The 22,282-nt window shown below is 41.4% G+C and overlaps 2 protein-coding genes across 2 annotated transcripts; both read right to left on the bottom strand.

Moving 5' to 3' along the window:
- c14h2orf49 (chromosome 14 C2orf49 homolog) lies at nucleotides 1-6,656 on the bottom strand. The gene is given in 7 exon segments (XM_034187008.1): nucleotides 1-825; nucleotides 3,495-3,715; nucleotides 3,718-3,752; nucleotides 6,236-6,264; nucleotides 6,266-6,304; nucleotides 6,306-6,386; nucleotides 6,498-6,656. Coding segments are annotated over 7 exon segments (573 nt in total). The 5' UTR covers nucleotides 6,609-6,656; the 3' UTR covers nucleotides 1-768.
- Nucleotides 6,657-12,526: 5,870 nt separating this feature from the next.
- LOC117525154 (high-affinity lysophosphatidic acid receptor-like) lies at nucleotides 12,527-21,775 on the bottom strand. The gene is given in 3 exon segments (XM_034187003.1): nucleotides 12,527-12,834; nucleotides 12,836-13,812; nucleotides 21,641-21,775. Coding segments are annotated over 2 exon segments (1,158 nt in total). The 5' UTR covers nucleotides 13,708-13,812; nucleotides 21,641-21,775; the 3' UTR covers nucleotides 12,527-12,548.
- Nucleotides 21,776-22,282: the final 507 nt, after the last annotated feature.

Raw genomic sequence — 22,282 nt, 5'->3', positions numbered from 1 at the left:
AAGTCCCACCAGACTATAGATCACAGGACCTCCCAAACTAGCTTAAAAATATAAGTAAGTTAAAAAACTGTTACTTATACTCAGGAAAATATGGTACAAATATTTAGCCTTTATAACAATAGGCACAAATGGTCAAAAATGGAGTAATTTGACCGATTTCAGGTGTGAAACAATCCAATACTAAGTACTACACACACCCACACCGGCTCAAATGCTGCATGGTGATTTGGATCCTGCTGAGTGGATGAACACACCTGGATTAGAAAGTCAGGTCTGAATAAGAGCAGGGAGAAACCAAAAACCAGAAAAAAAAAAAAAAAAAAAAATGGGTTGAGGACCAGGTTTGACAATGACTGTAAAGAAAGAGTCAACAACCTCCATCTGACTGCTAGTACTAGTTCAAATATCATCAAATATAAAAACAAACAAAAACAATCCAACACAGTCTTCTCTCTCACAAACCTCTCATTTGGGGCTGGAGGGCAGCGAGCTGATCGGTGACAGTAAGGGCACTTGCGGTCGTGGAAAGAAAGAGGAAGCTTGTACCTTTAGGAGCAGGTGGTTACACTCACACGTCTTTGCACCACCTTCAGGCGTAACCTTCCATACGTGAATGAGCGCAGTGTGATGGTTTAAACACACACGTGAAACAGGTTCCACCTCATAATGCTGCTAGTGAGGACATCTATGACTCGGGTGGGTTTAGGGGAGGGAGGGGCGTTATCTGTCCGCATGAACCTGCCTTCTCATATGGAGAGGGGTCAGAGGTCAGGGCCACGTCACATGCTGGATCTTTTTCTTCACTTCTGGAGACTTCAGTACACCCTGAAAACACAGAAGGTGAAATTATCAGCATGTATCATGCAGTGATGAAAGCGGGCCATGAAAAAAACAAACAACTGAAAGATTTTGGTAAGGGTTCAAGGCCCAAAGCCCTTGGTGGGGGGGGGGGGGGGGGGGGGGTGATGGGACTGGGTTCTTCTCCAGAAAAATTTGAGATCTCAGATGTTCTCAGATGCATTCTGACGCATTTTCAGGTCCATTCACCCACCCAAAAATTCTCCAAAATAATATTTTTTTGTTGGGTCAGGTCAATTTTTCCACCCCAGAGAAGAGTCTTTTCAAAAGTCTATTTCCCATATTGGCAAGATGAAAAATGTATAATACACAGTCTGTCACATGGAACAGAATACAGTGTTATTACAATTTAATAAGACCACATAGTTGCACTGGACTGTGACCGTAGTCTCTCTACATTTATCTAAACATTGACTTCAACAATTTGTGTTTTTCTAACAACTGATAGTGTCTTAAATAAAATATGATACAAGTAAAGCTGCATCTACTGTTCATTAAGTCACCAATATGACTTTGAGTTTAAATTAGATTCTTATTCACTTCTATAAATGGGAAACACAATAACACGGATTTTTACATTCAGTGCTGATGTCAGCATTTCTGGGATATTTCCAACAATACAGAATTCTGGATGTTTCCAAATGAAGCACAAGCACACAGAGCTGGCAGAAATGCATTTTTTAGGAGGTGGACACGATACAGATATACGAGGTCTGTGATAAAACTAACTTACCTTTTTATTTTTTTTCAAAAACTATATGGATTTGAATCGCGTGCGATTACATCAGACAACCTTGAACCCTCGTGCGCATGCGTGAGTTTTTTCACGCCTGTCGGTTACGTCATTCGCCTGTGGGCTGGCTTTGAGTGAGGAGTGGTCCACCCCTCCGGTCGGAATCTGTTTGTCTGAGAACTTCCTGTGAGACTGTGCGCTTTGCTTGATCAAATTTTTTTCAAAAACTGTGAGGCACAGCGAAGTGGACACCATTCGAGAAATTCAGCTGGTTTTCTGTGAAAATTTTAACGGCTGATGAGAGATTATGGACTGTTGCTGTCGCTTTAAGGACTGCCCATGGAGCGGGACGCCGCGACGCGCCTGAGCCGCCGCTGTCTGCCTGTTTCGAGCTGAAAGCTTCCAATTTAAGCCTCTGTTGACCCAGGATGTCGTGACAGAACAGAGAACTTTCAGAAGAGGTCGGGATCAGCAGTTTATCCGGACATTCCACTGTTAAAGGAGATTTTATTAATGAAAGACGTGCGGACGGGTCCGCGCGTCGTGACGCAGCCGGCGCTGTGTGGCGGCACAGGAAAAACACCTCCGTGTTGATAACCATTTGTAAAAACCAGGCGGCTTTTGACGGCTTTCAGTTGAGTGAGTAGCTGAGAAATTGTTTAACAGCTGGACATGTTCCAACTTGTCCTTAAGGCTTCCAACGGAGGTGTTTTTACTGTGGCGGCACGCGGCGCCGGCTGCGTCCCGACACGCGGACCCGTCCGCACTTTCTTTCATTACAAAATCTCCTTTAACAGTGGAATGTCCGGATAAACTGCTGATCCCGACCTCTTCTGAAAGTTCTCTGTTCTGTCACGACGTCCTGGGTCAACAGAGGCTTAAATTTGGAAGCTTTCAGCTTGAAACAGGCAGACAACGGCGGCTCAGGGCGCGTCGCAACGTCCCGCTCCGTGGGCAGTCCTTAAAACGACAGCAACAGTCCATAATCTCTCATCAGCCGTTAAAATTTTCACAGAAAACCAGCTGAATTTCTTGAATGGTGTCCACTTCGATGTGCCTCACAGTTTTTGAAAAAATTTTGATCAAGCAAAGCATCAGTCTCTCACGAAGTTCTCAGACAAAGAGATTCCGACGGGAGGGGTGGACCACTCCTCACTCAAAGCCAGCCCACAGGCGAATGACGTAACCGACAGGCGTGAAAACTCTTGCATGCCCACGAGGGTTCAAGCTTGTCTGATGTAGTCGCACGTGATTCAAATCCATAGTTTTTTGAAAAAAATAAAAAGGTCTGATACTTTTCTAACAGACCTCGTATATATAAATAATGATGCCAATATATCTCAGTGTGCTATTCTGCATTAATGATACCATCACAAAAGTGTACATTACTTTTGTCAAGGACACTGACACAACCCCATACCATGACAGACCCTGACTTTTGGACTTGTAATGGAATACACTCTGGATCGTCATTTTTCGTCTTTGGGCTGGAGCACAAAAAAGATCTGGAATGTTGATTCATCTGACCACAATACACATTTCCACTGTGTGACGGTTCAATCCAGATGCCTCTGGGCCCAGAGATGGTAATGCTGTTTCTGGAAAAAGTTAACAAAAGGCTGATTTTGTGCACAGTAAAGTTTTAAATGGTGTTTGTGAATGTAAACTCTGTATTGTAGTGCTTGAGAATGGTTTCCAAAATTAACTCCTTGCCCATGTGGTTATCATCAGCTATTGATGAATGACTGTTTTTGATTGGTGCGCTGTCTGAGGGATCAGAGATCACAGGTGTTCATTTTAGGTCTGCACTCACAAGGAGGTGCTGAGTGAAGTCTAACTTTAGATAAAGAACATGTACAAAAAGAAAAGCTGCACGCATAAACGAAGTGGCAGGCGTTCCTACCGAGCTGTTTGCTTCTCGTTTGAGGTTTGAGCCGTCAGTGCTACGTGATGAAGCTTGGAAGGATGCTGACGTGCTGCTGGACAGCCTGCGGATGGGGTTGGAGAGGTTTGCAGCTGGAGGAGGTTTAATCTGTCAGAGGCGCTCGCTGAAGCTGAGGTTCCCTCTGTTTTTTTTTACTTTTACCTGGCCCAACTGAGAGGAACTTCCATCAAACACAATCAAGGTCTTTTCCTGTTCTGGCCATTGCTGGAGCTGGAACTAAAAGCAAGAAAAGGTCACAAATAAAGAAGGGTTTTCATTTTAAAGATATTATAAAAGCACTGTTTTACGTCTTAGCATATGATCAGTTGGCAGGTCTGTCTCACGTCTATAAATCAGACTGCTTTTACGAGCTTTGCGCCGCAAAGGCACGAACAGAAATGGCACAAAAATTCAGCCCCAGTGGAGAAAAAGCCCACAAACCAGACAACATTGTCATAAAAAGCCGAAAAAGCCACAAACCGACGGTAGATGAACACAGACATTTAAAGAGGAGTAGTAGCCGTATTGGTTGCTGAGATACAAGAAATGCGGCCGCCATCTTGGAGCGGTCAATGTAGTGATTCTACCACAAGAAGAGTGAAGATTTGATTTTATAGTCTTATTTTCTTTTTAAATCTTTCTAACATAATATGTGTGAATACTTTTGGAGGGCACTGTATCCTAAGCTTATGATGACTGCAAAATGAGTGCATGCTGCTGCACTTTGTGTGAAATCATAGTCATATCGTATATCATATTGATATAATAATATTGCAATTGATAATTTGGCCATATTGTAGGCACAAAAATGAAGAATGCTTAAAAAGGTGGGGGGATCGTGGGGAGGGGGTGGAGGCGGAGCTCCCCCAGAAGCTGAAAGCCAAAATATACATATACATTTAAACGGCAGGCGGTCTGGTGGGGGGGGGGGGGACCTGAAAGGTTTTAGCCATATTGCTCCCCTGAAGCATTACTCAAAAAAGTCTGAAGGATCTAAATGACATGGGTGAGATGCTGAAGAGCTTCGCTCCTCATGTCCACGCCATCTACACATTAGGCATATGATCAGGTGGCAGCCTGTCTCCCGTCTATAGATCAGACTGTTTTTAGCATATGATCATTATCAGCCTGTCCTCCCGTCTATAGATCAGACTGTTTTAGCATATGATCAGTATCAGCCTGTCTCCCGTCTATAGATCAGACTGTTTTTAGCATATGATCAGTTATCAGTCTGTCTCACGTCTATAAGCTCAGACTGTTTTAGCATATGATCAGTTATCAGTCTGTCTCACGTCTATAGATCAGACTGTTTTAGCATATGATCATTATCAGTCTATCAGTCTGTCTCACGTCTATAGCTCAGACTGTTTTTAGCATATGATCAGTTATCAGTCTGTCTCACGTCTATAGATCAGACTGTTTTTAGCATATGATCAGTTATCAGTCTGTCTCACGTCTATAGCTCAGACTGTTTTTAGCATATGATCAGTTATCAGTCTGTCTCACGTCTATAGCTCAGACTTTTTAGCATATGAGTTATCAGTCTGTCTCGCGTCTATAGATCAGACTGTTTTTAGCATATGATCAGTTATCAGTCTGTATCACGTCTATAGCTCAGACTGTTTTTAGCATATGATCAGTTATCAGTCTGTCGCGCGTCTATAGACCAGACTGTTTTTAGCATATGATCAGTTATCAGTCTGTCTCCCATCTATAGACCAGACTGTTTTTAGCATATGACCAGTTATCAGTCTGTCTCACATCTATAGATTAGACTTTTAGCATATGATCAGTTATCAGTCTGTCCCATCTATAGACCAGACTGTTTTTAGCATATGATCAGTTATCAGTCTGTCTCCCATCTATAGACCAGACTGTTTTTAGCATATGACCAGTTATCAGTCTGTCTCACATCTATAGATTAGACTTTTAGCATATGATCAGTTATCAGTCTGTCTCCCATCTATAGACCAGACTGTTTTTAGCATATGATCAGTTATCAGTCTGTCTCCCATCTATAGACCAGACTGTTTTTAGCATATGATCAGTTATCAGTCTGTCTCCCATCTATAGACCAGACTGTTTTTAGCATATGACCAGTTATCAGTCTGTCTCACATCTATAGATTAGACTTTTAGCATATGACCAGTTATCAGTCTGTCTCACGTCTATAGATTAGACTTTTAGCATATGATCAGTTAACAGTCTGTCTCCCATCTATAGACCAGACTGTTTTTAGCATATGATCAGTTATCAGTCTGTCTCCATCTATAGACCAGACTGTTTTAGCATATGACCAGTTATCAGTCTGTCTCACATCTATAGATTAGACTTTTAGCATATGAGCAGTTATCAGTCTGTTCCTGCACGTCTATAGATTAAGACTGTTTTTAGCATGATGACCATTATCAGTCTGTCCTCAACGTCATATAGATTAGACTGTTTTTAGCATATGATCAGTTTATCAGTCTGTCTCCCATCTATAGACAGACTGTTGTTTAAGGCATATGATCAGTATCAGTCTGTCTCCCATCTATAGACCAGACTGTTTTTAGCATATGACACAGTTATAGTCACCTGTCTCACATCTATAGATTAGACTTTTAGCATATGATCATTATCAGTCTGTTCATCACGTCCATAAATCAGTTTGTTGTTTGTTGCGGTTTGTTTAAGCATATGAATCAGATTGCTGCTGCTGTACCTGTCCTGTCCTCTGCCCGCTTGCTATCTGTCTTCCTCGGCTCTTCCTCCATCCTCTTCCCCCAGCGGCTGTTGGGTAAAGTCCGCCTGCGGCAGAGGGATGACATGCCGCAGGTAGAGCTCCGTCAGTCGTTCTCGTCCACCGCTGTCCGCCGTTCCAACCTTCTTCTGGTTCACACACACAGAGAAACCTGTTAGCTCTGCTAGCCTGCAAGCTAACCACAGAGTGAACTTCCACCTAACGCCAAATTATAAGACGTTTTTTTTTCACACTCTTACCTCACTTAAAACTAACCGCAGAAAGTCCTGCGACAGCAGCTCCGGATGCAACAGGAGGTCAACATTAGAAGCGTCAACACCCGCTCCTTCTTTCCCCGTGGAAGCCGACATTTTTACAGACCTACTCCCGACATGCTCCGCGGCATAACGTTCCCAACAACGTCATTGGTGACGTTGCAGTATAACGACAACAACCACAATATAATAATAATAATAATAATAATAATAATAATAATAATAATAATCAGAGCTCTTGCAAAAAATATTGTACCTGCATTAACGGTAAATCTCCACCATTTTGGAATCTTGAGGTGCTGATGGCAACAACCCACCGGCTGATAATAATAATAATCATAACCATAATAACCAGAGCTCTTGGAAAATATTGTATCGACAAATGATAAATGTCCACAAGGTGGAGATATTGCCCATTTCAAGAACTTTGAGTACAGCTGTTGTGGGACACGGCAACAAGCAGCTGTTGCTTATATTTGATAACAATAACAATAATAATAATAATAGTAATAATAATAACACCAGAGCTCTTATAAATATTGTATCTACATTAATGGTAAAATGTTCACCAGGTGGAGATATTGCTCCATTTTAAGAACTTTGAGTACATGCTGTTGTGGACATGACAACAGTCAACCCGTTGTTACTTAGTAGGTAATAATATAATCATATTCAAATTTTGATGTCTGAGCAAGATACTGTTCCCAAATTGCTCATGTCTTTCAGATTGACTTTTACAGGAACACACATCAAACCAGTCAGAACATTAAAACACCACTCAGGTTTAAACCCACAGCCTTATGCATTGAATCAACAGGCCAGGGGTCAGCATTAAAAAACAAACCAAAAAAAAACCCTTTTTTTTCCACAAGAACTTCTTTATTTGACCATTTTCCATCTCACACACAACTCAGTAGAGTTGAAATAACACTGACAACTTGGTGAAATAACTCAGTGAGTGACTATAAGTGTTGAAAACAACATTTAAATATTGACTGTGAGAATTTTAAAATCCAGTCTCTGATTTTCTGGGACGCGCTGATCGTCTGGAACCAAACCCTTGCACACGTTTCCACAGTGTTGTGATTTGATGTTTGCAGTGAATCTACATTAAAATCCTTAAAGTGTAACTGTAAACAGAATAATCCGACCAGCCACTTCTGTTGATTTGTGGAGGTTACAGCCACGGTGATCCCACAGCAGAGGGCCTTGACCTTTGAGTGACCTTCTAGTTACCTCCAAAAATTGGACTGATCAGAATCTACACTGTACAAATCAATGGAACGTCTTCATGAATGATAACACCCAAACAAAAGATCAAAGTCAGGCTGAGAGATTATTTTAAAAAATGAACACTAACAGCCCTATCAGCAGTGGCCTGCCACAAGGGGCGACAGAGCAACAGGAGCATGCTTCACAGAGCATCATTGAAAGCAGTCAAAATCTTTTGTTAGTAACTTAATATAAATAATCTTCAATATTTGTTACTGTTTGTATGTTTGGCATGTGTCAGGTTGTTTGCCACCATCTATGAAAACCAATATTCACAGCAGAGCAGCAGCGACTTCTTCTCATTTTGTCAGCTCTTCACACTCAAACACATACGAAAATACATTTATCAGTGCAGTCAAATTTAGTATAACAGTATGAGGGTGATTCTTTAACTACGGGCACTATTGGCCTTGTAAATGTAATTTCCACCACACCATTGCCTTACAATATAAAGCGCCTTGGGCAACACTGTTTGTTGTGATTTGGCACTATATACATGTGCTCTGACGTCACTGGTTTATCTCCATAGAAACTACCCAAACAATCTTTCATACAAACTGTTAGGGACATTACAGTGTTGTGGTGGAAATTACGGCAATAGTGTGGGACAACTACATTTTGTTTTAAAAAAATCACAACAGTTGTATGACATTGAATACCCCAATTATGTTTTGATTATTTTACTGATATTTTATTCAGAGATATTTTAAAACATTAGAAAAAACGTTTCTTTCCCATTCATTTTTATCATTGAAGATCAAAAGTCTGGGTGTGGGACAAGCACAAAACGGCATATTTGCATATAATGATGCTGAAAAAAGGTGAAAAAGTCATCATAGACTACTAGAACAAATTTCTTAACACACTTTCATTGTAAAGATAACTATAAAAGTGTGAAATTTCCCCTTTTTTCTGTTTTTCATACAATATGATCAAAGGACATAATAAGTGCCCGTAGTCTAAGAATCACCCATGAGCAGAATCATGGCTGGAACTTTGGACTGGTGCTGCCTTCATGGGTTGTTAATGTGTTATTGATCTGTGTGTTTTTAAGACAACAGGGATTGAATTTAAAGATAATAAACCCTTATGAGGTCTTGTCTCTGTGTCAGATCCCCCTCACGACCATACAGCTTTGACATACATGACCTTTTCATGGGGAATGATCTAGAAATACTTTGCACTCCATGTTGTCAAAATCCCCAAAGTCTAACCATACGCATATATGTTATTAGCATTGTTTTTTTTTTTTTTTTAATTATACTTTTGAATTAAACTAAGCAAATGCAAATCAGTCTGAGGCACCCTGACATCAGGTCATTAAGGTTCATTATTATTACTTACTTAGAACAGCAAGTAAATTATACAACCCATCAAAAATCAGGCAGATGAACTCAGTCATTTTAGTGTTTTTTTTTTTATTTTTTTTTTAATGGCTGACACAGATGTATGTTTGTAGTTTTTGTTGATTTTGGATGACAATAAATAACTGTTAAAAGTATTTTAGGAATAGTGTGGTTAAAAGATGCGTCTGATATTGCTTAATTTAGCCACTTTGCAATTTGACAGGAATTATAGTGACATGGTTAAAGGTGTAGTCCCTTTTGATTAAAAAAAAAACAACAACAAACATTTAAATCCTAAAAAGGATTTTCTTCTGTGCCACCACAATTTTGTTCCTTTTTATTCAAATAAAAAATTCACCATCCTTTATAACTAGTATTATCAAAATTCCTCTTATCTGGAACTGATTGAGAAATTTGAGCCATGTGGGTTCAAATGCAGAAACAAGACCCCATGACTGTAGCAACATCATAGAAGACATGTTGAACAGCACCGGTAAATATGATAGAGTCAGCATCATGGAGCCGAGGGTGTAACTGAAAGTTAAAAAAAAGAGTTAAAGGAAACAGAAAACAGCAACAGACACAGCAAACACCGAACACTGTTGTGTGGGCTGCTGAAGAGGAGGTACTGCTGGCCCACCACCACCAGAGGGCGCCCTGCTTGAAGTCAACAGCACCAGCTGTCACTCATTCTACCATCACCATAAAAGCCGGACTGCAACTCCACCTCCCCGCCGAGAAATCAGCTACCACTCAGGTAACCTTCTCTGCTGTGATTTTTTTCTGAGACTGAATATTGTTCTGTGTGCAGCCGTTTTCCTGTGGCTACAGTCTGAAGCTGGATTGGCGGATAGTGTGAGCACGACGTCTTCGCCTCTCACTCCTTCCAGGGAAGTGACTGACAGGAGCTGCACGGGTGAATCTGTTTCTGGAGGTGGAGGTTCTCCCTCCCGGAGGAACTGAGTACGGAGAGGTTACACCCACCATTAACTGTTTCTGTTTCTGCCAGCAGTACCAGGTCTGACAGCTGGAGACGGTGGCCACCTGGGACCCAGGACTTGGCGGCTCCGGTGTTCTTCAGATCCGTTGGCGGTGGAAGCCGTGTGGGATCCGGCTCTTTTCTGAACGGACATCTTCTATCCTCGAGCCTGCCCACACGTCACCTTGTGTATGATTGACTGTACTCCTCAACTGCAATTGTCTGTATTCCATTGTGCAATTCACAACATTAAATTGTTACTTTTTGGCTTAATCCATTGTCTGTTCATTACCGCCCCCTGTTGTGGGTCCGTGTCACTACACTTTCACAACAAACACCATAGATTTTGCTGTGAAGAACATGAACTTCAAACCTGCACACACGTGTCACCTCCCTATATTTGCCATGGAATCCTTCAAAAATAAATACCAGCATTACATTTAGCTGTAATTTTGTGACATACCACAGAAATGAATGTACTTCATAAAGCTACATTTCATCATAAAGTAAAATTTGCGAATTTTGTGGAAAATCACCTTTATAGCTGGTTTTTAACTGCAGTGCTGCTTGTCTGCATTGTCCTTGACTTAAAAAACATAAATTTGTCTTTTGGTGCATGCAGCCCTTCCAACTTTCAGTGAGCTTTGAAAGAAGCTATTTCTTCAAATATACTGTTATAGGGTTTGAACCACAGTGAAATAACAGAAGATGGAGCAAATCTGTGTTTATGTCAGAAAAAAACCAACAAAACAGATAAATCAGTGCACAGGAAACTTAAAAATAACATGCTCCACCAGCACAGGATGAAGAAAGAGATTGTGGGAGTGAGAGGGGCTGCAATATTTCTCTTGGTAACTCTATAAAACTACTGCATATTGTACCCGTTCACCTGCTTTTACACACGAGTACCACCGGTTTGCACTAGTTAAGTTGGACTACCCACGTTTTGTGGATCATGATTTAAAATGACATCAAACTTTTGAAACAGGTTTTAAATTGTGCACAATTAAAAAAAAAATGGTAAAAAAAAAATGATGCAAATTATTGGTTGTGTTAATAGCATTTTAAAAAGGAACAGTTTGCACCATCTGTCATGTTACAGGGTAACATATGTCATACATCATAGAATCCAATGGATGTCAACCTTGTTTGACCTTTACTTTGAAGACCAAGCATTCAACACAGTCAAAACTATTCCATTTATTAATCCTTTTATTTCAACCAATAATTTGCATCACTTTTTACCAAAATTGAAGCAACTTTAACTTTTGACCCCTATACAAAACTGAAACTGATCTTGCCCCATAACTCCAGAACATGCAGTCATAGATAGTCCAAACTATACCTTTTTGGAATTGTTATGATCAGAAAAATAATGTGGTATAGTTTTCAACATGACTGGAGCATTTTTAAATTTTGACCCCTGTGTAATTCTTTATTGGCCCCTGTTGCTCATTAGAGGTCAGCTCCAGGATGGCTCCATATCTGAAAATAAACATTTTTAATTTAGAATATGTCTGTCAAATTCTATGCTTTTATCACAAAGTGAACAATTGTTTTGCTATGCCGCCCCACTATACAGATTAGTGCAAAAGTTGAGATATTTTAAGAATATCGACAAGCACAACAGCGAAATGACAGCGATTCTGTTAACTGTTGGAATGTGACTGCTGGGTTTTGTCTTCTCGCAATAGCTGTCATTCCAGTGAGCCGCTCTCGCGAGAACTGTATTTCCAGTGGAAATGTTGATGGAATGGTAAGTCCCGCTACATATTGCCATTTTGCAGTTGTTGTATTTTTGTGTTTTGTTGTATTTACAAAGGTCTTCCAGGTATGTCCAACTGGGAGGAGGTCCCGGGGAAGACCCAGGACATGCTGGAGGGATTATATTTCCCAGATTGCTTGGGAATGCCTCTGGGAAGAGTTACAGGACTTGGCTGAGGACAGGGAAGCGTGGGACGAGCTGCTTAGTCTGCTGCCACCACGACCTGACAAGCCTCCGAAAAAATGAATGTATTTTTCTAGTCCAATCTTGCCGTAACTTTATCTCTAAAAAGGTTTAATGAGCTCTCTGTCTCTTACTCTGTCCACACATACTGTATTTAGAAAGTCATGTGACGCTTTCTGTACATCATATGGCCTGTAATAGCTAAAAAAGTGTTTAATTCAATTTTTTTGTGAAATAAGTATTTTTTTGTGAATCATTAAAAAAGACAGTTTTTTTTTTTGGTGTTGAGGGGGCAGGTTGAAATACACATTTCCATTAAGCAGATTTTCAATTTGCTACTTCAAATTGCACATTTGGGGGGGGGGGGGGGGGGGGGTAATGAAAATGCACCCAGTGTGGGCCAGTCTCTTATTATTTTGTGTTCCGCGCATTTTGCAAGATAAAACTTGGCAACATGCCCCAAAATTAGGAGGTTAACTGATCCACACGTGTCACACGGCTGACTGAGTCTCACTGCAGACGTAGATGTTGCTCGGCCTCACTCTTCTGCGACTTCTGCCCGACATCTTTGGACACAGTCTGCAGCTTTTGGGCATGAACTCCTGACAGGCCTCCCTGAACTTTCTGATCCTCCAGCAGTAGATGACGGGGTTGAAGACGGTCTTCAGGTAGCTGAGCCACAGCGCGCTGATGCTAACCGGGTAAAAGACGGGACTGTAGTAGAACTCACGGCTGAACACGGCCAGGAGGCTGACCACGGTGTGAGGCAGCCAGCAACCGAGAAGCCACAAACAGGATGAGGATGGTCGTGAAAGCTCTGGTCTTGAAACTCATGTCCACGTTGACCTGAGGGGGGCGCTGAAGCCCAGTGAGCCTCATTTTGCTGACTTGATTGAGGGCTGGGAGGCAGGAATGTTCACTGTTGTGGTTGTGAATGCGCAAAGTGTTGCGCCGCACTGTGTTGAGTATGCACAAGTAACAGTACAGCATGACTACAAATGGCACAAAGAACACGGCTACCGCTAACAGTACTGTGTAGCCACGATCCGCCATGGACTCGCTGTATCCCAGGACACACTGCGGCGCCCAAGCTCCGCCTATCCCTGCTGCACCTGTCCTCCAGCCGACTACAGACGGCAAGGAAACGCACACACTCAACACCCAGGAGGCTGCAATCAGCAGTTTGGCCCGATGGGGAGTCAACTTGTCCTGACGCTGGACAATAATAAGGAATCGATCCACGCTGATGATGAGGAGGATGGACACGCCCTCCAGGACAAACAACCAGTAGAGCATGATGGACACACGGCAAAATCCACTCCCAAAACCCCAATCTGACGCGGCCACAGTGACGGCGGTGAACGGCATGCAGAGCAGAGACAGCATGATGTCCGAAAAGGCCAAAGTGGCGAGGAGCAAGTTGATAGCAGAACGCATGGCGGGTTTCTGGTAAACAATCAGACACACAATGGCGTTGCCAAGGAAACTGATGGCAATCATGAAGAGCATTATAGCCGCCAGAGTCACACGCAGAGTGACAGACATCAAAGGAGTCTCAGCGTCTGGCGGGAGACTTTCCTCCGTTTCTGGCAGATTGTCTGGTTCCATGAAGTCACAGGCCTTCAGCATGCTCTCATTACAAAACGCCATTGGAAATATTCTCAGGAGGTATCCGTCCTAAAGGTGGACATGCTTCATTATGGCTGTGGTGCACATACGGGTGTGTCTTCTGTCATGTGGTGTTCCATGGTAAACCTGAGGTGGGAAAGAACAAAATTCAACTGAGACAAAACAGCCAACAACAGACGTAAAAAAACTACGTTATACAGGACTGGATATATGGAGTAACATTAGTGTCAAAATGATTAAAGTCCTAACAGAATTACAATCAGATCAAATTTTTAATGGTAAGACAAAATATGGAATTGTAATTCCTTTACCATAGAATTTGTAAAAATATTATGGTGATTTTATTCTTTATTAGTTACATTTTCTTTTTCTTATGCTAGCTTGTCTTTCTATTGTGACCTGAAAAAGACTCCTGTGCCTTTGCATGCTAAAAAGTGCTGATAAACAGTATTGAGACAAGATGTGAAAATATGTTTTTCTATTTTTCTGATGATTCATGTAACTGAGACAAGGCCAAGTTTGTGTGTCTTATTGGGCAATCAGGAGACGAGGTCAAGTTGTTTTTTTCATTGAGGCAGGGGGACACGTGCAGCTCAAGTCAGGATGGGGGGGGGGGTTGTATGATATTTCCTTTTTAGGTCAGGATCAGCACTGGGATACAAGAGGAAACAAGACTGCACTGCACACAGGATGAGAAGTGGACCAATCAAGAAAGAATACAACATCTTAGCATAGTGGCGCAATGTTTAGACAGAAACTCAGATAGTATATACAACCCCTGGCAAAAATTATGGAATCACCGGCCTCAGAGGATGTTCATTCAGTTGTTTAATTTTGTAGAAAAAAGCAGATCACAGACATGACACAAAACTAAAGTCATTTCAAATGGCAACTTTCTGGCTTTAAGAAACACTATAAGAAATCAAGAAAAAAGATTGTGGCAGTCAGTAACGGTTACTTTTTTAGACCAAGCAGAGGGAAAAAATATGGAATCACTCAATTCTGAGGAATAAATTATGGAATCACCCTGTAAATTTTCATCCCCCAAATTAACACCTGCATCAAATCAGATCTGCTCATTGACATTGACCCTATGCCATGACATTGACCCTATGTGTCTTTTTGCAAGGAATGTTTTTGCAGTTTTTGCTCTATGGCAAGATGCATTATCATCTTGAAAAATGATTTCATCATCCCCAAACATCCTTTCAATTGTCCAAAATATCAACATAAACTTGTGCATTTATTGATGATGTAATGACAGCCATCTCCCCAGTGCCTTTACCTGACATGCAGCCCCATATCATCAATGACTGTGGAATTTACATGTTCTCTTCAGGCAGTCATCTTTATAAATCTCATTGGAAAGGCACCAAACAAAAGTTCCAGCATCACACCTTGCCCAATGCAGATTCGAGATTCATCACTGAATATGACTTTCATCCAGTCATCCACAGTCCACGATTGCTTTTCCTTAGCCCATTGTAACCTTGTTTTTTTCTGTTTAGTTTTTCTGTATGTAAATCCCATTTCCTTTAGGCGGTTTCTTACAGTTCGGTCACAGACGTTGACTCCAGTTTCCTCCCATTCGTTCCTCATTTTTTTTGTTGTACATTTTTCGATTTTTGAGACATATTGCTTTAAGTTTTCTGTCTTGACGCTTTGATGTCTTCCTTGGTCTACCAGTATGTTTGCCTTTAACAACCTTCCCATGTTGTTTGTATTTGGTCCAGAGTTTAGACACAGCTGACTGTGAACAACCAACATCTTTACGTAGATGTTGTTGTTGAGGATTTTTTTTTTTCTACTTATTGTCATGCGTCTTTTTTTAATTCAATCAAAATCTTTTAATGACTATGAAACTTTTGGCACAAATCTAATCCCATACATTTCCATGATCTTCCCTATAAATCAACTGCAGTGGGCTGATAGTGCAAACAACACTTACTGAGTGTCTCAGCGTACAGTCAGAGGGCTTCAGCTGTTCAGCAAACTATTACTCAACGATATTATTTTCACATTTGAAACAATGCAAAGAGGAATGACATCAAACCAATTCAGTGAAACAACACGTTGTGAGAGTTGGCTACACGGGACATAGTAAGATGGGCTGTTCACAGCTTCCAGTGAGGTTGATGATTAACAGCCTTGTACAACAGAGCTGCACACATTCACACAATCGCTTACACCAACATTTACGACACTCCCACACACAGAACGTGTGATGTATTCATACAATACGGCAAACTGTTTCAGTCTTTAAAGCTACAGTGTGTAGGATTTAGCAGAAATGGAATAAAGCATTCATAACATCTGTTCATTGGGGTATAATTATCTGCAACAACAAATCAATGTGCTTTCATTAGCTAAGAATGACATCTTCATATCTATGGGGGATCAGGCCCCCTCATAGATGCTGCCATGTTGAACCACCATGTTGATACAGCAGTAAGCATGCCCTGGTGTTGCGCTTTGCCGCATCCACAGCACCACATAATTGCCCGGGTCCTGGATGGCAACCACCCAGGTAGACAACCATTCCATTCCCACACCTCTAAAAATAACCAGATATCTGTCTCAGTCAAGTGAAACATGGACATCCCCTTGGCCTTCTTCAGCTACGGGTGTCCTTGACACTCAGGCACCTACGTGCTGGATCAGGCACAGAGAAATGGGCCACATGGCCAAATGGTTGAACCTGACGCTCCCTGACAAGGCTAGTGACCACTCATGTGATACAAAGCCATTCCAGTGGTACCCAAGGATCCTTCAAAGACATCCAGTCATTGCCTTAGGTCACTGGTTAGCATCCAAGTCTCACAACCATACAGCAAGAGAGGCAGCACTAGGACCCAAAAAGACTTGGACATTCGATCACCTGCAAAGATCGCTAAACTGTCTGTCCAGTGACCTCTTGACTCCATAAGCTCTTCCCAGGTGCCTCTCAAACTCAAAGGCCGGGAACCCAGAGACATTTGTGTCACCGCAGAGATAAGTGAATGTCTCTACAACTTCAACTCTTTCATCACATAGTGTGGTGATACAGCAGTTTAAAAGGACAAAAGCAGAGAAATCAGTGGTTGCTCCCCTATATGCAGTTTGGGAACCCTCATTTTTGTGAAATGGAGGATTATACATATCGGCTATCACAAGAGATGGAAAAGGAGCACGATTCCACTTCATTAAGGAAAAACATTAAGGAAAAAAAAATTGTGACTGATGATGGCATAATGCAACCTGCCACCTCATTACTATATGGCATCATATCCTACACACTGGAGCTTTAACAAATACAGACTGTATGATAAAGCTATCCAGAGAAGGCAGGTCTCAAAAACTGCGGTACTGTGCAAGAAGGAGACAAGTGAGGGAAGACACCAAGACATCGCTGAAGGAGTTATAGGCTTCTGTAGATGTGATTGAAGAAACAATCACCAGTTACACAGAGGGATTTTCTTAGGCATTGAGATGGCGCCGGAGATAGAGAGGTGGACTTTTAACCAGAGGGTCCTCTGTTCGATTTCCAGGCAGACAGGCAACTTACTAAAGTACCCTTGAGTAAGTTGCACAGTGCTCCCATTTGAGCACCTTGCGTGGCTGCAGGCTGGCATCAGAATGTGTGAATATGAGACATAACTGAATGTTTGCATTACATGGAAAATGCTATAGAAACGTAGTTCAATTGAGGCTTGTTCCTGTAGTATGCAGAAGACCAAGCCTCTCATCGATTATCTTGTAATCACTCACTGGAGAGCAGCACCACCAGATAACCAGGAGGCTAAGGTAAGCAGTTCACTGGAAAAATTGGTCATTTAAAAAGTTTTACATTTAGTGAGTAAAACATGCACATGTTTAGCTTCATAGGGATCCTCTCCATCCTACCAGACACCTGATGACAGTTTCACCATCAGTGGTGACAAGAAGGAAATTATTGTGGGTGTTTTTAGCTTACCCAGTGCAGTTATGTAGTCACTGAGCTTGTGATGGAGTTTGTGTTCTAAATCAATAGTGGACCAGTAAAATCTCTCTCTCTCTCTCACACACACACACACACACACACACACACACACACCACACACACACACACACACACACACACACACACACACACACACACACACACACACACACACACACACACCACACACACACGTTGCCAAGGTGTCAACCTGCTGATGGTGGGACAGACAGAAACCAAGAGGATGCACACATGACACACAAGTTGCTTTGGTATCCACCTGCTAACGATGGGACAGAGAAAAACCATCAGGATGCACATGACACATGTTGCCATGGTATCCACCTGCTGATGAAGGGACAGAAAGAAACTACCATGATGCAAACAAGACACACATGTTGCCATGGTATCCACCTGCTGACGGGAGGTCAGAGGGAAACCATCAGGATGCACATGACATGGTCAGAGAGAAACCATCAGGATGCACACAACACATGTTGCCATGGTATCCACCTGCTGATGAAGGGACACAAAGAAACCACCACGATGCAAACAAGGGACGCATGTTGCCATGGTATCTACCTGCTGATGAAGGGAGAGAAAGAAACCACCAAGATGCAAACAAGACACACATGCTGCCATGGTATCCTTCTGCTGATGAAGGGACACAAAGAAACCACCACGATGCAAACAAGGGATGCATGTTGCCATGGTATCCACCTTCTGATGGAGAGACAGAAAGAAACCACCAAGATGCAAACAAGACATACATGTTGCCATGGTATCCACCTGCTGATGAAGGGACACAAAGAAACCACCACGATGCGAACAAGGGACGCATGTTGCCATGGTATCTACCTGCTGATGGAGAGACAGAAAGAAACCACCAAGATGCAAACAAGACATACATGTTGCCATGGTATCCACTTACTGATGGCAGGACAAAAAGAAACCAACAGAATGCACACAGGGCACGTTACCAAGGCATCCACTTGCTGATGGTGGGACAGACACAAACCACCAAGATGCACACAAGACACACATGTTGCCATGGTATCCATCTCCTGATGGGAAGTCAGAGAGAAACCATCAGGATGCACACGACACATGTTGCCAAGGTATCCACCTGCTGATGAAGGGAGAGAAAGAAACCACCAAGATGCAAACAACAGACGCATGTTGCCATAGTATCCACCTGCTGACGGAGGGACAAAAAGAAACCACCAGGATGCACGCAGAACACATATTGCCATGGTATCTGTCTGCTGATGGTTCGACAGAGAGAAACTATCAGGATGAACACATCTTGCCATAGCATCCACGTGGTGATAGTGGGATAGATCCAGGTGCTGAGGTCCTGTGTTCCTTCAGATTGAGTGATAATTACAAACTGTATGAGATGGAGAAAATGTTGACTGTCATTTATAAAAGTAAATGTTTAATCAAAACATGCTAGTAATACATGAATTTGGTGTTATGCTTTTTTGTACAGAAGTTGAAGAACTTGTACATACAAGATCACTCAAAAAAACATAAGTGTAAATTATTTTTACTCTTCACTCACTCATCTTCAACTGCTTATCTGGGGTTGGGTCTCAGGGGCAACAGCTCTAGCAGGGGATCCCAAACTTAATTTTCCCAGGCCACATTGACCACCTCTGACTGGGGGATCCCGAGGCATTCCCAGGCCAATGTGGAGATATAATCTCTTCACCTAGTCCTGGGTCTTCCCCGGGGTCTCCTCCCAGATGGACGTGCCTGGAACACCTCCCTAGGGAGGCGCCCAGGGGGCATCCTTACCAGATGCCTGAATCACCTCAACTGGCTCCTTTCAACACAATGGAGCAGTGGCTCTACTCCGAGCTCCCCACGGATGACCAATTATGATTAATTATTATTAATTCATTATTAATACAATAATTAGAATAATTATTGTTCAATAATAAGATGAATAACAAGTATGTCTTTATATTCTCATTCACTGGAAAAGAAAAATGATCCACTCAATATTCTTCCATAAATGATTTGTAATTTTGCTGCTTGTTGCCATAGTAACAAGGTCCCCAGCGCCATGGCAGCAACAGTCATTTCATTTATTATTTCAGAATTTTGAAATAGCAAATTGTTTTCCATTGCAATTTTAAAACAATGAATCATTTTCCATTGTAAGTGTCTCAAATAATGTTTGAAGCATTTTGAAACACTGAATTCCACATAATGTTGCAGGCATTTGGAAAAAAAATAATCATCTTCTCAAGCCATCTTTTAACACAGTGTTTCAAACATTTTGTAAAAATTAATCATTTCCCCAAGTAATTATTTCATATATTATTTCAAGCATTTAGAAACAATGAATCATCTTCTGAAAACCATTGTTTCACACAGTGTGTCAAGCATTTTAAAATGAGTCATTTTCCAAAAAAAAAAAAAAAAAGATTCACATATTTGAAATATTTTGTAAGAATGGCCAAAGCAGTTGTTTCACACAATGTTTCAAACATTCCACAGCAAGTTACTTTCCGAAACAGATGTTTCAATAAACAGCGTCTCACTTTCTGAAGCAATTTATTCATTTGGCGTTTCATTTTCTTGTAATTGGGGAAGTTGTGCTGAGAGCAGACTCTCTGCATAGACATGCCCTGTTCACATAGTTCAACCACAATCTAATCCGTTGGCTTTTGAGTGACACACATCACCTAGAAGCTTCTCTAAAGTTGCTCTGGCACCTGGCAAAGTTTTGTTGATGTTTCATGCCATAACTGGTCAAGCTACAACTCTTGGCACGGCGGTTCCTTGTTTGGTGCAGGCACACCACGTGGAAAATGGTGGGAAATAGTGTTTTTGTCTGAAGCTCAGTGGACTTCCAGGAACCTCGGCTCCACCTGCACTTAGCTTGAGATGGCTTGGTGTGAAATTTGAAATTGATGCACACACCATCTTCAACTCTTCATATCTTGGGGTAATTCTCTTTATGGTTGGTGTGAAAATTAGACACTGAGTTGCACTGAGCTGCTCCACTGTGCACGTGGCAGCTGGCATGAGTCCAGCTGAGCTCCTCAAAATTTTGAACATGTTCAAAACTGACATGAGTTTACTGAACTTTCTTGATTCGTGTTAAATAGTAAATGGATGGCAGTTGGCTTTTTTGTTGTTGTTTTTGTCAAAGTGTTTCACAATGATGCCTCAAATTCACCCTCTCTCTCTCTCTCTCTCTCACACACACACACACACACACACACACACACACACACACACACACACACACACACACACACACACACACACACACACACACACACACACACACACACACACACACACACACACACAGCTCCTGTTAGTGTTTGCACCATTTTCCAATGCAAATTATTTCTGAAGTATTCTGTTCATTCACTGTTTTTGGTTTCGACAGAGTGATCAGTAAACGAGCTCTTTCTCTGTTGTGTTTGTGACATATCTGCTTACTTTTTAAAATTCTGAATGTCTACTTTTGTCAACAATAGTAAGTTGCATTTTACACCAGCTTTATCTTTTTTTCACAGAGATTAAAATTAATTTGCTAGTTTTTGAGCAGGCCCGAGAAACAGAAAGAAAATGCAGGTGAAACAATGATCAGTGTGATGTGTGTGTTTTAAAAACATTGACCCTCCCTTAATCCTGGAGCCGCCCCTGTAAAGACAACACCTTTGGCTAAAGGGAATTTTTTACAAGTAGCATTTTCTACCTTTTTCTGGACCGAATAATAAAACCAAAATGATCTACAGTCAGTAATGTGGCCGTGGCTGTATGGAGCAAAAGATTATTCATGCTGTTTATGATGAACCATTTTAGAACATTTTGTACAATGTTCCATCACTGACTACAGTCTTCTCCACCTGAATCTCTTCCACTCACAAACAAATCAGTGGTTATTTTATTCTGCATCACCACCAAAATGCTAATTTTTCCTCCCTCTGAAAAGTCGATCTGAATAAATAAAATGTAAGCGTGTGTTACCTGGATATTAGAACGCAGCAGGTTCACGGTTTCTCTCTGCATGCCTATGTTTCATAATTCCTCTGCTCAGCGATCCCCCCCCCCCCCCCCCCATCCCAGCAGCATCCATCTCAGCATCTCAACGCCTCCTCACTCTGACGCTGCATCTCCTTTAAAGATGCAGTGCACACTTTTCTCCTGTCAGAAATTACACTATGTTTAAAAATAACATTAAAGAATGAATTTCATTTTAAATTTTTCAATTTAATTTGTTATTTTATTAGTTCTTACCTTTGGAAAAAATAATGTTAAGATTAATATATTTAAAAAAAATTCCTGACTGCATTCTGTGAAGCAGTTTGTTTTTGTTGCAATGTTCAGCATCTTATATGAATAAATAAATCAATAAATAACCTCAGTCTGCAGTACCACATCCGTGTATGTATAGGTAATTTTTATATTTGTAGTTTTTCCGTTTAATAATGTTTTTGTTGCAATGTCAAACAGATTAAAAAATGTGCATTCAAGAACTTCATTCAAAAATTGACTTGTTTATTTGCTTACTTATTTATTTGTGTGTTGGTGGGTTCTTCCCACAGGACAAGGTGCTGCATCTAGTGCAGCATTGTGGTGGTGTTTTACAGTTCTGGTCTCAGCCGCAGC

The sequence above is a fragment of the Thalassophryne amazonica genome, chromosome 14, assembly GCF_902500255.1.
Source record: "Thalassophryne amazonica chromosome 14, fThaAma1.1, whole genome shotgun sequence".
Lineage (NCBI taxonomy): Eukaryota > Metazoa > Chordata > Actinopteri > Batrachoidiformes > Batrachoididae > Thalassophryne > Thalassophryne amazonica.
This window is presented reverse-complemented; position numbering and strand designations above follow the sequence as displayed.